This window comes from Nothoprocta perdicaria, unplaced genomic scaffold (assembly GCF_003342845.1).
Source record: "Nothoprocta perdicaria isolate Ctin4 unplaced genomic scaffold, notPer1 scaffold_52, whole genome shotgun sequence".
NCBI classification, from domain to species: Eukaryota; Metazoa; Chordata; class Aves; order Tinamiformes; family Tinamidae; genus Nothoprocta; species Nothoprocta perdicaria.
The window spans coordinates 3,453,892-3,471,401 of record NW_020455777.1 but is presented as its reverse complement, the minus strand read 5'-3'; the positions used below and the strand labels follow the sequence as shown (position 1 = coordinate 3,471,401).

The 17,510-nt window shown below is 35.6% G+C and overlaps 1 protein-coding gene across 1 annotated transcript in view; it reads left to right on the top strand.

The window, feature by feature from the left end:
• The first annotated feature begins 249 nt into the window (after positions 1-249).
• The window catches only part of EYA4 (EYA transcriptional coactivator and phosphatase 4), a 123,169-nt gene continuing 105,908 nt past the window's right edge, over positions 250-17,510 (top strand). Inside the window, exon 1 of the mRNA XM_026048191.1 lies at positions 250-291. Within this exon, the coding sequence (XP_025903976.1) occupies positions 259-291 (33 nt within the window). The 5' untranslated portion in view covers positions 250-258. The remainder of the gene's footprint in view (positions 292-17,510) is intronic.

The following is a 17,510-nucleotide window of genomic DNA, read 5'->3' as shown; positions in this document are numbered from 1 at the left end:
CGCCCCAAAATAATACTGCTCACGTTGAAACATGTTACGCATTAGGCTTCACAGCAGTCATGGGAACTTTGCTGCTGATTTCAGTGGAACTAGACCCTCAATTAAGGTGTTTGCTTATCGTGGATTTGCCTTAGAAATCAGGCCCACAGACTAACACATTTTATTTTTTTTCCCCTTTTCAATGTAGAGCACTGAGCTATAAATTTTGAAGATAAGACAATTTCTGCTTGTGGGGGAAAAAAGAAGTGAGTAATCTCCATGGAAGACTCTCAGGATCTAAGTGAACAGTCAGTAAGTACCAATAATGCTGCTAAACTTTATGAAATAGATAGAACTACGTTCAGTGTGTGAAGAGATTTTACTTTATATTTGGAAATTTTGCTAAGATATTGGGAGAGCTTCTGGACTTCTGTATTTAACTCTTTTCTTAGTTCATACTTGGTTATTAATCTTGGTTATTAAGAGATTAATATTTAATTTATTAAATATTAAAGATAGTATCTATATAGGATTTGGTAGAACTTAAATTGGTAGGAATGCTCATGGATATAATTCAGGTACATTGGAAGAATAAAAGGTTAATACAGAGCACAGAGGTATATACTTTTATCACATGTATATCCATCATGGTTTGGCAGTTTTGCCAAAGCAAGTGTTAATAAAAATATGAGCAAGAACTTTCAGATGATTAGACTACTGCAGTTTTTTTTTTTTTTTTAGGATTCTCTTAGATTTCAAGAGATTCATGAGAATTGGCAGTAGCTCTCCTTGTCCTGTATTAAATGGAGATTCCTCTTGTGTTTGGTAAAATAGAGGGGAAAAATAAGGTGGACGTTTTTTCTCCTTTCTAATTTTTCCTTTCCTTTAATGATGCAGTCTACAAACTTCTTCAGCCATCAGGCTACAGTTTTGAGGAAGTAGCATGTTCTGGTCAATTCTAAAATTGCCTGTGGGCCTGCCATCCAAAGTATTGGCTTCATTTTTAGTATTTTTAATTTCTTGTGGTCACAGTATTGGAGGGATTTGTAAGCAGCATATTGCCCACAAGTGTCAGCTTGGGATCAGCATACTAAAGATCAATAAAGGGTTTTCATATTTATTTTTCTGACTTACTGAAATATTCCATGTAATAAAATAATGGTAATGCATTTTTATAGCAGAAACTTTTATGAGTAACACAAGGGCAAAGAACTGAGTATTTTAAAAATGAGATATGTCTGAAAAGAAAGTAACATTTTAAAATGTCTGTTTTTTTTTTTAAGCAAGGAGTACTTTACTCCTGAATGGGTATCTCATATCTGAGACTTTATCCTGCAGTAGAGTTTTTATTGCTTATTTAAAATGAGATGAAATTGGAGGCTCATAACAGCATCTTAAGTCATCATGGTGGCACTGCTTGGGACAGCTGCGTTTATTTATGCGTTTAAATTGTTCCCAACCAAAACTTTACAGCATGTAAGAGCTACATGGTTTCATAATTTAATAAAGTTTTATAAAGGTCATAAAAGATTAAGTAGAAGTTCTTGTCTCTTAGCATGAGAAAGAATTATTTTATGCAATATACCTAGTACAGTTATTAATAGGAAGTAGAAGAGACAGTTTAAGCTTACTGCAAAATACGTTTTTCATAGTAGTTAGGATGTTTTTGGAGCACTGGAGGCCTGATAAATGCATATGTTAATAATGATTTTATTATAGCAGTCTAATTTTTGTAATTTTTTTCATCGTTACTGCATAGTTTTATGCTAATATGTGAAAATGGTCTTGCAGATTACAAACTGARCTGAAACTTGCATTAAGACACTTGGAAATGGAGAAAGAATTTGCTGCCCTTAAGCTGTTATTATAGAGACACTGATTTAAGGCAAGAGTTTATTCTTTTACGTTTCTGATGAACAGTGTCAGGGCCTCACCAGAATGGGTGAGAAGATTCCCCTTTCATCACTGTCTCCATCCTAAGTATGCACTCAGTCTCAGATCTAATCTGAAAATATTTGGTGCTATCCTGGAAAATGGATTTGTGGTTTGAACCTTCTCTACCTAGAGCAGATACCGAACCCCATTTTCCCTGTTCTGTAAGTCTTTTTGGTGTTTTGTCATGGTTAAACTCTCATCAGCCAGGATTTAGCTTAGCTCTTTACAATCCATAGGGCAGGATGCTGGGTCAGAGACCCCAAGTAGAAAGAGGTTTGTGTTCTCTGGGTACCACAGACTTGGATGGGTCAAGCTCCTGGAAAGCAGCAGATACTTATCCTCTGCCCTTGCTGCTTGCACTGCACTGATGTTTTGTCCTGGTCATCTCTAGGCAGTTTCTGCCCATGATGCAGGATTTCTAGTTCCTCACATGTTTCAAGGAATGGAGGTACTGAACTTCAGCTGCAGGATTTCACTCTGGGGACTGGGTGCACGAGATCAACATAGTGGAAATTCTAGGAGCCTAATAATCTGCCCTGCGCTGAAAACTTATTAGATTGTGTGAAAAAGCCTGAATGCAAGACCTACGTTAAAGCTGGAGCTGGCTTTTTGCCCTGAATTTGGGTATTGGTTATTTTGAAAGATTGGCTGTCTCTGCAATTGAGAAAGTTTAGAAAGTGCTTGCTGTTGGATAATATGTTTGATGGGCAGTCGGGCTTTCCAAATAGAGAGATGCCTTCTTTTGTGTTCATTTTCCCGAGCAGYTCATGAGAACCTTTCAGCCGCAAGAGTGGAGGCCGGACACAGTTTCTTAGGTTAGTTAAGTTACAAGGGTATTTTTTGAGTTCTGTATTTAAGAAAATAAATAAATAATGTTAATTTCTCCAACACAGTCCTACAAAAACACAGTGACAGGTCTTTTCCATATTTTTGAGAACCTTAATGCTGTTGTAGCATTCTCTCTTCTTTTAAAAGAAACTGATAATTGTCTGATTCTATGTTTTACATCCTTATACTATTTCACAGTCAGGTGAAACTCTCATGATTAGAAGTAGGAGCAATTTTGTAGCATCTCAGGTCTTGTTTAAGAAATAAATTCTTCTRTCTTAGTCCCAGAGAAATGATCGCATGTCCACATGGTGCTTCAGGAATCTAAGGGAAGCCCTGTTCTTTGCCTCTGGAGGAACTGCATCTGACTGAAATGAGCAGCTGCCGTGTGCTCAGAGACGCCTGTTTGATTAGCTGGAATACATACCCAGTTTATTGTATTATGTCACYAATTTATTTATTTTCCTATTTTTATTTGTAGCAAACTCGTTGCTCTTGCAACATTTCAAATCCTTAGGTAATGCCTGACCAGARTGTTATATGAACTCCTTGCTTGCAGTCCTCCAGCATAGAGCTGCTGTGCAGACAAATTGGTTCTGCTTGCTTTCCTTGGCCTTCTAACCCCCCCTCTCATGTGGCAGGGATGGGGGAAWCTGGTCTTGAGGTTGCATAGCAATCAAATGCACGCTGAACTGAGGGCAGGTTTATCACACTTCAGGTCYCCAGTCTTTACACACAACTTTGTAAGTAAAAGCTGCAGTTTGAACGTGAGCAGGGAGATGGTGGACGTTGCTCCCCCATGCAGAGAAAAGCTGGGATCCGTGAGCCACACCGCAGTTTTCGCTGTGTTTGTAGGTGGTGCCGTTTCTCTGGGACCTTCCCTCCAGCTGAATCCTAAAGACCCCAGGATTCTCCTTTTCTTTCCCAGGTCAGATGCAGAGTACCCTTGTTGCACGCTAATGTACAGGAGGGAAATTTATTGTTTATTGATAATAAAGTTAAGCTTAAGAATATCCTAGAAGAAAAGAAAGAGAATAGTAAGTCATGTATTTCACAGAGGAAAGTGAACAAATGGTCCTTTTTTATATTCTGGTGTGACATCTGTCACAAAAAATGTTTAAACCACATATGCTGGTTTTACACAGAGAGAAAAATGTAATGTTAATAATTGTAGTTGCTACGGTTTTTATATACAACGTATAGAGATACAATGAAGTACATCAGATCTTGCATTTAGTAAGAACCTTTCATTTAATAAAGCTTTGCAAGACTGCTTTTGGAGATTTTAAATAAGAGGATAAAATGATAAAATGCTGCTTAGCATTTTGTTGTGTCCTGCTGTAGCAAACAATCGTAGCCCTTTTTTTTTTATTTGCATCTCGCTCTTATTTGTAGTTCTAGCTGTATTAGTAGGAGAAAAATAATTTGGCTGCTAACTTGCTAGTTTAGGGTTTCAAAGGGCCTTATTAGAAACTGATGTAATTTCATCCTCTGGCCCTTTTATATAACAGAGTGCATATTTAGATTACTTCATTTTAACCTAGAATTAAACAATAGATTGCAGTACTGTAGGACAGAATGCTAGCAGATGTGTGAGGCTTGAACTGAATAAATCCGTTTTTCATCTTCGTGGAGCATGGGCAATCATTAACACTGTGCAGTAGGTAAGTTATTCATTTTTCATCAGATTATGTAGGCTCGCATACTGCATTTATACCTATACTTGTAGCCGGCATTATTTCCATGTTTTCTTTTTTTCCTTTTTTTATTGTCTTTTTAACATGTGAAAGTATCAGCTGTGATGCCCTTGCAGATCAATTTTCAGGTGTAGTTAGTTCATTGTCGCTTAGTCCCCAAACCTGCTGCTTTTAGCACAGCTGTGTTACAGCCCTCTGCGATGGRCACATCTCGCGCTGTGCAAGTTGGAGCACTGTGCTTCAACAGAAGCCAATTTCAGTGAAATGAAAATTGTTTTCTACCCTGTCTTATTTAAATATTTATTATTCTATTCCTTTGGTGCACAATAGCATGTTGTAATTTATATCCCCATAATATTATTATTTATAAGACTTGCTATATTACAGCTAATTCACCTTTTAATCACAGAATTCTTAGTTGAAAAATACCTCTGAAAGTTACCTAACTTCCAGTAATAAATTGCTGGCATTATGCTGAAATACTTTGTTGTTATGAAAGCAATTGAATTTATTAGATATCAGCGGGTACACTCTGAAGGAATTACGGATTTAATAAGTAAAAATGGTTGCCTTAGTGAGTCATTATTTGGTTTTAACTAAAAATAATCATTGAAAAAAAGGCATAATTTGAAGTCAAAGTAAAAATTAACATCTTTTGAATATGCTTTTGAAGCAGCATATTAGAGAGTTTCTTCCATATTTTTTTTAAAACCTTTGCTGGACATGGAAATAGCCACAGTGACCTTGCTTGTCCTAGAAGACCCCAAATAATCACCCATTTTGAATTACATCTAGAAAAAGGTTGTTAAAAAGAATATTAGAGGAATTGAAAGAATATTAGAAAATTCTTTCTAGTAGGAAACAGCGGAAAATTGAGGATGCTGAATCTTACRATTCATTGAGTTCACTGAGTGAAAAAGCATCAATATTGTTCTTTCCCCCCATGATAGCTAAACATATGGCACAACAATCACTGTGACATTAAGTATGTGTTTTACCTTGCCCTCTTTGTTCCAGTGTTCAATGAGTTACCTACCATAATCAATCAGTGACAAATTAGGGGGGACTTTGCCCAAACTGTGTAGGAGGTTTTTTATGTATTATATTTTTTTTCCTCATTTACTGTTTGCAGATCATATCAGATAAACTTCAGAACCAGATGATGCATTTTGACATTTCGAACAAACTGAGATCATTCATGTTTCATATAAAACTCATATAATTGGAGAAATACAGTTTAGTGTTGAATGAYGATACAAACATTCCCCGTTGAAACACACTTAGTGGAATTGTGCTTTTATTTAACTCTTCTGAATCAAGCAAAAAATGAAAGTGATTTAAAAGCCACTTTATTCAAAAGCTAGAAAAGTACCGTCTTAAAAAATATCTGGGCAAATATAATAGAATTATACTCATGGTTTGTAGCTTTGCAAGGTGAGATGGAAAAGGGAGTTGACCAGCACACACAATTGTTCACACCTTTTGGTACTATYCTGTTCCCTAGGGTTCAGCTCTCCACCTATTTTCTGCAAGGCGTTACTAGTGAGACTCAGGGGCTTAAGTGGAAAGGCACCATATGGGCTGTTCTTAATAACAAGAGAAACCAATAGAAGAAATATGTTCTGTTGCCACATACTGTCCTTGGAGTGCTGACAAAGACTGACTAATACACAGCTACTATATAGTTTGTTATGACTAGTGTTCATGACTCCAGAGAGGACCTAGACTGAAATTTTATGGATAAAACCACTTGGGGAAGTTTCTGCTTCTGTCAGCTACGTGAGCTTCCCTCCAACTAGATATTGTCTTCTGTACATGGGGCTCTTGAGTTGCTAGATACACTGAATTTTATATAAACAGTGATGTTGTAGTGCTGATCATCTAAGGAGATTAGAAGCAACTTTTATAGGTGAGATAATATCTCTATTCCAGGTCATACCACTGGAAAAAAAATGGAAGACACTTTGCGGGTAAAAAAACATGGTATCAGGGTCTGAGAACTGGGCAAACTTCTGGATAGTGAAGCTTTCTTAATGAAATCTATCACAAAGGATTTATTTATCTAAAAAAAAAAAAAAAATACACACATATGTGTGTGTGTATATATGTTTTGAAACATCAGATAGAGTAGTAAAAGATAATGTTCCTCCCATTCTCTATAGGGAACAATGCTTATCTAAATTAAATTATAAGTATCTGACATTGATAAGGCATTTACAAATGGTATATTTTAGTTGATATATCTATTTTTATATAAATCATATGTAAAATATGTATAATATATTGTATATCATGATATATTATATATATTAATCCAGGTCAGCTCAGAAAGATCAGGTCAGTCCTGTGTGAGAAAAAGAAATGAATATTACAATTTCCTTAGGACAGTGGTTGTACATCAGCTCAGACTTCCGATTTTGACTATGCTCAAGTGATGCTGTGATACCCAGAAATACTATCTTTTTAAGCAAAAGTGGACATGAGTTCTGCAGAGAAATATAGAACATTTGACCATATGGCAGTGAATCGATCTGCTCTAGTCTTTTAGTTTTGGTGTGATTTTCTTACTTTGTAAGGCTAAAAAGTTTCATGTCTATTAAAAGACCATGTCTACATTTTCATGTGAAAAGTGTAGATTACAATGAATACATATTTGGTTTATTCTCAGTTGATTATTGTAAAAAGTCCTGATACAGCAGCACTCTGAAGAATGTGGGGGACTTGAGGGATGTGATTAAGTCTATTGGAATCAAATGGGGTTTCTCATGTGCTTTAAGTTAGGCATGTGCTTAAGTACTTTTCTGGAACAGACTTGGAAATATATTACAAAATAAAAGCCATAGTTTCAGAAATATTTTATTAGCAAACACTTTTGAATGATTTGTGGCTATGAATAATATTTGTTTAGCATCATATAGCAGTCAGGGTTTCTTTCTCCCTCCTGTAGTAATTTTTCTCAGAGCTGCACCTCAGTATCTGAGTGGCTGACTTGGAAGTCAACTTTTATTAAAAAAGAAAAAAAATGTTAGGGAGAAATGTTAACATTTAAAAAAAATAAAATTGCAATAGATGAAGAATATAACTTTACAGACACATTTTATAAAATATGACTTAAACATCCCGTACATATCTAGGCCCATTAAACCACAGACACATCTTTGTCCCCTTTTATATTAAGCTACATCTCTAACAGCTTATATGTGAACAAGTTAAAAGCATTGAAAAATTATAACTACAGTTGGTAAAGATATTTTTACTATATTATAATTTAAGGCAGAATTTATCTCAGGGGACCCCATTAAATAAGCAGGAGATAACCTGTGTATTACATACTAATTATTCATTTGTAAACTAATTTGTCGTAGGATCAATTATGTTTATTTGTGGTTCATGCTCCACCATCCTAAAAGCAATCCTCAAATGCCAGCTGAGAATACGGGAGCCACAGTGTGCTTTGCAAAAGCGGGTTCGCTGTGTTAGCAGCTTGAGGGTAACTACACACCAGTGCCAGACTTTAGTGCGGGAAGCCCACCTGCTCAAATGCAGAGTTTGGCTGCTGTGAAACTGTAGCATTTAAGAACCTGTCTTAGGAATTATACCAGAAAGCCTGTGACATCTTTAGATGTGTGTGTGTGTTTCAGTGGAGTCAAGTTTTTCAAGTTTTCTGGTTGTAAAGCTTAATGAATTTTGTGTTTTGTGTAGTGAAAGAAAAGCCATATAGTGATATAGGAACCTTCTCACAGTACCATAAATAGTGATGTACGGTGCTAAAAGATACAGAATCTTTCGATATCATATGCACTTTTCCAGGCTAACACTTTCAGTATGCTCAGTAATCTGTGGGGCTTATGGAACTGAAATGTTACACCTGAATCTTCACTTCCTGAATTTTAATCTTAGTTTAAATACAGATAAGTGAATGTTAACTAATCCTAAATTTTCCTTTGTGTTTTCTTTGTAGTGTTTGTAGTGACTAGTATGAGTTCATGAAAAAATATTTTTATAGCACAAATCTTCAGTCATTCATGATTATGAGAAACTGTGCTTGACTTCAGATTTTTCCTTCTTGATACTGGACCACCTGAAATTTTTCTTTAGGTACTTCAGTCAAAACATGAAAGAAAATACAGCAAAGGCCATCCACTTGTAAAATTGAAAAAAAAGATTTTCTTATTTCAATTAGCAATGCTCTCAACAAATAAAATTTTTAAAGTTTCAKTTTGGCACACAATCACTTTGCCTGAAGGATTGTTCATGACTTTGTTTACTTAGTAAACACACAGTTTGTGAACCTTATTGTTGGACATGGCAGTGTAAACACTAAATTCTGCCTTATAAAAGTCTGTGATTCCTCTGCAGAAAACAACAGTGGTATTCATATGCTGAAACAATTTTTAAGAATCCTTTTTATTGACTCTTCATAAATTGTTTGTTTTTTTGCATTATTTACTCAGGTAGAATTACATGGAAAAAATGAACTTTCTTCATTAAATGGTGATTCTCACTGGGCCCTCTGCCAGTTAGGAAAACCTCTTTGACTAACTGCTGTCTTTTCCACTTGTTCCCTACGGYTGTTACTCTCCTGCTAAAATTCTTTTAGCAGCCTGTGCACTGAGTGCAGCACGGTGCAGTAAATGAGAAGACATTCTTTAAATAGTATTTTTGAAAGAAGGTGAATTTCCATGACTGTCTACACATTCTCCATGCTTTTATGTAGGAAGAAGAAATGGAAAATGCCACAGACGGCAGATTAGGTATGCCAACATTTGTGACTTCACATGCCATGCATCTGGGAACATATTTAGATAAAACATTAACATTTATGGCCTCTTATTTGCACATTTTTTTGCAGTCTTTCAAAAGATACAGTTTGAGTAGTAAAGTTTCATGAGCAAGAACTCTGCTGCTCATTCCCATTTATTTTTTCTATCAACACCATTGTATTTTATTTGACTTCTTTTGGAGCGTGGATCAATAGAGCAATTTGTTTGCTGAYTGAGCTGTACGAAGTGGTGGGTGGAGAAGATGAGGCAGGGTATGGGAGTAGGGGCTTCTTTGTTAAAACGACTCCTCAGGTTTTGTCATTCTGAGAATTTTTAGGTGTAAAGTGGTAAAAGTGATTTTTTTCTTCCTAGCAGTTCACCTGTTTGCTTAACTGGCATGGGCTGTTATTTCCTCTCCCTTTCTGAGTCATGTTTTTAATTTCAGATATGATGTAAGCCTGACTGCATGCCAACTTTTAAAACAATGGAATTAGAGTAATTCTGCAATTAAATCTGCAGAACATTTTTTGTTCTTTCAGTAGTTCTTTTCCATTAGAGGGAGCAATGTAATTGAGATGAGTTGCTATGTAACTAGGTATTTTGAATCAATCAATATTAATTGTATTTATTTAAATGTGCTCTGTAAAATTAACCAGTTTTACTGCTCATTTGTTCATTTGCAGTTTTGTATTAATTTTACATTAATTCTGTTTTATTTTTCCATTCTCATGTAGGTAAGCTTATATGTAAAGATATTGAACAATTCTTCAATCTTCTTTTTAGCTTCAGTTACCAAATACAGTTCTGCCATAAACAAAGAATTGGTAGTTAAAAAATTCAAAAACTAAAGCTTGCAAGATAGAATTAAGAATTTCAAAACTGAGAAAGACTGTGCCTGTTGATCATATATCACATAGGGCTAACTTCCACAGCTTTTTACAATTGAAGTACAATGAAAAGAAAGAACTAGCACATATACCTGTCATGGAGAATGCACAGATTATTTTTCAAATTGCATGAAACCTAAATAATCAAATACATTATTTCTGTATGATGACTTTTTAAATATATTTTCCTTGAGAAAACTGAAGCTCAATGCTAGGAGGAGAGGGGTAGAAGTCCCTATAAATGAACTGATTTTTTTTTTCCTTCATACTGGTCTTAGTAGACTAGTTTAATATATGTAAATGTTTTCCATTGTATGTTATTCTTCCTAAATTTACAGTAATAAGAATGAAGCTAGTAATAAGAACAAGCAGTCTTAAAATTACTATGCCTATTAGTATTTGTACAGTGAGCCCATCTAGAGGTACTCACATTTTACTTTTGTTTGTTTGTTTGTTTGTGATCAACATTAATAGTGTGCTCAGATTGCTCTCGGTGCTACTAGCTCTCAATTACCCTCTTCACATTCCTGCCAGGTACGTTGCCTCAGTGGCAGCTATGGGCTCTTGGAGGTCCCTGGTCTGTTAGGTGCATCTGAAGCTCGCTTGCTCACTTGCTGGTCTCCCTGGACCTTTCCTGAATGCTTTTAATCTCACTTATTTCTAGGACCAGCTTCACTCGGCCTTTACAAGCCTCACGGCATTGGACACAGAAGTTATCAAGGTAGATATTAGATAAGTGTTAATGCTGTGTACTGTTGGACAAATCCTATATTCTCCTATATAGTAGTCTAACTGTTCAAGACTTGAATCCAGCCAGTTTTCCTGTATATAAGATAAAGCAGTTTCTTGTACTTCACATTCTACATTTAGCTACTAAATATTATCTCCCATTAGATATCTATTATTTGCTTTTGAGTTGATTAATTTCTTAGACCACTAAGAGGTGATACCATGCAGAGTTTTGTGCATGACTTGCTTTGAAATCAGGGGATCCTGAATGTAAAAGAACTGAAGGAAATAGCTGTATTTTTCTTGCATGATGCCAACTTTAACCTGGTCATAATTGCAAAATAAAATAAGCAGTGCACTGGAGGAAATAATTTTTGTAGGACTAAGTGCAGTTATGTGGTGAATGGTTCTTGTCTTACAGACTGATCATTCATGAATCCTTTAGCTCTTTTTTGTTAGTACTAAAATTCAATAATACTTAATTTTGTAAAATTAAAAGCAGTTTGCATGCAGGATTTCCTTGAACATCAGCACTGGCCTGATTTTTCCTATATGGAATTCCTAGTGTTAATTTCAATAGAGTAGGTTTATTTAATATTTTGAAGTTCTTATCTTGAATAAATTATTGACAATTTCTAAGCTCATCTAATTTCACAGTGTATTAGAAAATGTATATAATAACAGATGTATTATAAGAGGAATGGTTCATCTTAGGTGCTTTTCTAATGCCGTTGATGTCCTTTATTTTGGATATTACCCTTACAAAGAGGTCTGTTCAAAGTCTTAGTGCTGCTGTGATAAGTAAGGCTATGAGTAAGTGGCTAAAAGGCTCTAATCAGGTTTGAAGAAGTAATTCTGCTGTTGATATCTGTGTACAGTTTACAGATCTCCTTTTTTTTTTTTTTTTTAATCTAAAAAGCTGTATTTTGATAAAGGAAGACTTAAAATTATTTTTCTCCAAAATCTTTAGTGTTTTATACATTCTTTAGTCCCACAGATATAGTTGATGGATTGATATTTCTTTTTTGTTTTATGAATATTAAAGTTGAATAGAGTCTGATGCTAACGTAATTAGCTTTTTCGTTATGGAGCCATAAAATTCACCCATTATGGAAAGCCTATCCGTAGGAAGTCAGGCAGAGCTACTGTGCAAGGAGCTTACATGAGCTAGAAAAGGCATGAGAAAAAGAAGTATATTTGGATTCTACTAATTGCTACTTTCATCTTCTGTGGTGTATGGGAAATGGCACATTCTGTCAGATAAGGAGAGCTTGGTGTGGTCTATGTACTAAAATGCATAATACTAAAATGCTGCATGCCGAAAAGCAGCCTGTAATGATCAGAGAGCCTGTGTTATGTTGCCCATCATGTATGAATTAATTTCTCACATTAATGAGAAGCTTATTATCCATTAGAAAGACCTTTATAAAACGTCATGTCTAAATATATTTGTTTATGCAGCACTCTTGCAATTTAGCTTGCAATTGATCTTGAGGCTACAAAACATGCTGTATTCACCCGATTTACCTGAGAGAGTATGGGGTTAACTGATAACTTTAATTAGCACAGGCATTGAGCTGTGGGCATGGCAGTCTTGGTTCACCTAACATGAAATGCATAGAAGAGGAGGGACGCCAGCTGGTTGTAAAGGGGCTGGGGAGAAGGGCTCTGTTAAAATCAGCAGTTTTGCAAATCCCATCTGGCATCTCCAAAGATCAGGAGGTGGCCTACAAGCTGTCTCCTGCCAGCTTCCAGCTGTCTCTTGGGGTGCTCTTGAGGCCTTTATCAAGCTTGGGATGCAGACTGGGGATGGGGCCGTGTTCCAGCACAGGCAAAATTCTCAGCTATGTGCTTGGCAGTGCTCAAAAATTCTATTTGCAGCTCGTCTGACTTCAGAAAAAAATACAGAAAACATGGACATTCACAATACAGTCCAATCAAGAATGGATTTTTAAAACCCTTGTCTTTTTAAAACCATATAACCATAAAACTCAGGAAGGCAGGTGGGAAGGGGATCCTACACCAGTGAAGCCCATTGGAAATCTCACCTTTATTATTCTATGGAAATTGACATTTCCTTTCTTGGAGTTTGAGATGTCATTGCCTTTAATTGCCTTTAATACCACCGAATATTATTGCTTTTTTTTTTTTTTTTGTCTTTTTCCAGTTCAGCTATTTCCTGGGTAGTGAAAATATAGTAAAACTTGTTTTTCTTCATTTTAAGCTATTGTTCAAATGAAGAGACTCTGTTAGTGAGTTTTGGCTCTGCATGGATTTGGCCTCCCTTTCCGTACTAGTACCATTCCCTACACAGTACTAGTTATCTGGCAGCTTGATTTGGAAACATTTTACTGGAGACATTATAGCTTAAGCACTTTAATTTTAAATTGCTTTTAGGGAAGGCTGTCCTGTAACTTGTAGCTAAGAAGGTTCCAAATGGAAAACATCAACAAGGTTGTTTATTTTACTGAACTAGTATAACAGCTTTGAGTTAAGGCTTTTTCTTGCCTTCTTTTTAGTAATTTAGTAATAACGCTCAGTAATAAGGGAACACTTCTAAAGAAAAGGATTTCAGTGGATAGATTGGAAACAATGTCTGAAGTACAGGGGAATGACATGARTATTTGAAATTTTATATGGAAATTTTATAGGTACAGGAGGTGTTGTAAAGTGTTGCTTGTAGAATATTACAAATATTCTATAACCTATATTGTCATGATATAATTTTGTTTTATCATAAATTGCATTTACATATAGAACATAAATTGGGTTTTATACTTAGGTCTTCTGTAATACCTAACTCAGCTCCTTTGAAAATTTTGTTTTCACTTGAAAAATTGAACCGCAAAAATAGGAATTAATAGGTTATGGTAATTTCCTTGAGCTTTTTTTAATGCTGAAGCATTTGCTGAGCAAAAGATGGAAACATATCCATCAGAAAAGAATAAACATATTTGTAAGTGACAACTGTGAAGCTGCTTTGACCAAGTGGCTATGGTAACACAGGGAAATACAGCGTGACTGCCTGCTGTGATGAATAATATAATGAAGATGTTCGGCACAGCTCTTCGGCTGTTGCTTCTGCTAAGTGATAGTTTACTTCTCATGTGTCATACCTTTCATGTTGCCGTTGTGCGAAAACATCAAAGTGCTGGGGCTGAGTACTTGAAAAATGAAGTAAGCGCTGATTAGGATCAGTAGCACTGATTAGGAGAGGCTCGTGCATGATATTAAGTGGGAAGGACTGGAAAAGAAGGGCATGCCTTACTGCCCAGAAACTTAACAATATAAGGAAACTATCATTTGTATGATTGATATCAAGACCCTGAATCCTCTTCTGAAGGACCTTTCAAAGTTAGTTTCTGGCTATTGAAAGTCTGTCAGTTGAGGTATTTAACTCAGGTGAGAGCTCATGGCCTTTCATGGGTGTTTTAACCCCTTTGAAGTTTTCAGCTAACAGTACTGATTCTGATTCTGATAGGCCAGGCTGTTGGAGAAGAACAGAAGAATTGGTTTCGGTTTTGCTGCTGCTTGGTGTTGATTTCATGCTCTGTTTTGATTTTTCCCCCCCACAGAAGTGTGAAATAATCTGTATCTAATGCCTTTCTGCCATGTTAAGAAACAAAAAATCAATACTGACCTTTAAAAAAAATTCCTGACTATCCTGTTTTGCGCGAGTGCAAGTAAACATGTAGTGATTTCCCCGTTTATAGAAAAAAAAAAATACTGAAGTTTGTTGTGGGCACTTATTAGATTCTGCATAGTGTATCTCCAGCTGCTTGTTTTCCCTTGAAGTTTAGTTTTAGAATACTGACTTTAGCAGAAGACTGAGTCCGAAGCAGGCAGCCCCCCTTTGTGTGTAAATCTGTCTCTAGGAATAAGGCTTTTATGATGGTGATAGAAGTCTGTGCAGGAATMTTATTTCTGTTATGACTGCTGCTCCAGAAAATAGTCTTTAGCACTTGTCTAGAGAGGGATGTAGGTGAAGACCGAAGACCTATTGCCCCTCTTTGTCTTCCATTACTTGGTCCACAGTATGCTCAGTCCAGCTGGGAGAACAAGCAAAGTTGCCTTGTTATCTCTACATGTCAGTAATGCAGCCTGATAAGTTAATGTGTGTGACTTTTCCTCTTTCCCAGGAGAAAATGTCTCCATTTAAATTAGAGCAGCACAATGACTGAATTACCCAAGGTCAAAGTCAGCTCTGTTTGCAAGTTTGACAGCCATAAGCTCTGCTGGAACTTGGCTTAATTCCCAAGGCTTCCCGTTTGACATCATATTGTACATGTTGTGAGGTTATAATGCACTGTAAGTCATAAACTTAATGATGTCAGATTAAAGGGACAATGGGGAAAAGATACATTTTTAGAAATAAAGAGAAACTGTAGCTGCCTTCTGCATGGAAGGAAAATGACAGAATAAATCATTCTCTCTTTTTGGAGCTGACAAAACTATTCTGCATGAATAAAAAGTGACTACTAGAAGTATAATAAAAAAAAGAGAATGTACAATGTGTAATATTTGGCTCTCTGTTTTACTGAGAAGATATATAACTAGGCAGATGCAGTGAGGGCYGGCAGCCATCCTTGCAGCATTTTAATGTTTGTTGTACATCTTTTGATTGTTTGAACAAAGCTATAATGTACATATCATTTTAATGATGGAAGTTATGACAGTTGAAGAGATTGTAAGGAACTTGTTCTCCTCATTATCCGAGTAAGTGATGTGTAATAAGTGAAATCTGCCTTTTCAGTGCATAGAAATATGTATCACCTTCACAAAATAGCCTTTAAAGAGTTCTCTTGTAGATGATACTTTAAAGCAGGTGTAGGAAATAATGCATCCATTCCATCCACTTGTCTTTTCACCTCCATCTACATGAAAAGAAAAGAACAAAATCACTTATGTAGAAGAAACACGTAAAATTTCTTTAGCAGTGAATTTATATAGTGCAGATATATTTAAATGTTTTTTTTTTCTTTTTTTTTTTTTTTTCCTCCGGTGCAAGTCCACTTTGAGTTGCAATGTATTTAAGTAAATCCTTGGAGAGAAGAAAAAAACTTTTCCAGATTCTGGTTTATGATGAATAGTAGTCTGAGGTTCATTTGTAGTCTCATTGTATGCCTATGTATACTGGATTCTGTCTTCAGTATTTAAATTCTGAAAAATTTTCAACATCTGTGTTACTACCAAGAGATTTGCAGTGTATTTTCAGTGGATCTTGACAACATTTAGGTATTATAAAAACTTAGATGTTTTGTTTAAATGCACTAAGTGCCCTCTAAAAGCAGGAGTTAAAGACTGAAGCTATGGATTTTGAATGCGCCCAAGACATGTATTTTTAGTAAGCAGAACATGACTGCTAAGTGAAGACCATATACATTCATATTGTGCAGCATAGGTCTTCTACTTATGGCATCAGGGATTGACATTGTGTGTAAAATTTTCCTTATTTTMTGAAATATTTTACACTGCATAATACAGAGTTGTACATTTTAAGTAATTAAAATTAAAATTTTAGAACTGTCCTGATATGTATATATGTCTACAATTTGAAATGATTTTTTGGTTTTATAAAAAAAATTAAAATGATACTTAAACTTTCTACCTCCAATAAAAAAAAGCACCTCCCCCTCATTCACATGATGATAGATTCTCTTTTAGTTGTCTTTTGTTGTCGTCTGTGTTAAAACATTATTGTATATATTGTGTAGTAGACTTCATGCCTACAACCAGTACTGACTTTTGATTTAAGAGTTACTGCATCCTTAGGGCTCAAGTAATTTGCAAATTCTCTTAAAAAAAAAAAGTATTAAAATTAGGACGACCACAGTTTTAAAGTTGATACTGTCCACTCTTGGGGTTGCCTGCTCTGTAATCTAGCAGCGTTTGCTTGTATGCAAGTGAGGGAACTGGTTTAAGGAATTGAAGGACTCCCAAAATCATATGAAGAATATCATTGCAGACTTGGTTGTAGTGTAAATATCTTAAGGTATCAAATTCAGTTGTGTTTTAAGGAGTTTTTAATTCAGTTGGTTTAACTGTCTGTTACATTTTCAGCAGAAGTCTTCACTGTTTAAATAATGAAATATTTTAATACTTTAAGTACTGATTTTTTGTAAGATAGTGAATATCAGCTAATTCAGCAGAAAATTCTGTGCTCCAAAACAAAGAAAATACAGGTATGTTCACGTATGTAGTTGTGCTTTGTAGTTCATATTGGAAAGGTTTCTCACTTGAACAAGTTCAGTCTAAGAAGGGGAGAAAATGGGTCTTCTTTTTTGAGATTTGATAGTGTTTATGCAGATAACAAAGATGTGTATTTGTGTGTTGCATCATAGCTATAAATCTGATCAACATGGACATACTTACTATCCAGATAACTTAATGCAAAGAGTTATTAATTTTTAGGGCTACATAAAGAGAGCAGCCCATAACACAACATTTGTCCTTTTTAACTCAAAAAAGAGGACCTCCCTCACCCTTATTTGGCTTACCAAGAGCAAACAGTAAAAAAGAAAGCGTAAATGTGATTACCCYGGATTGTCATTTGAGATTTGACACGTTAGAGATCCTTCAACAATTGCCATGCGGTTGAAAGCAAAACCTTTGGAGGCTGCAAGTCAAACCAGGGTAGCAATGCATGAACTGGTATGCAGGATTCTCAGTGCTCAGCTATATCTGTCCTAATT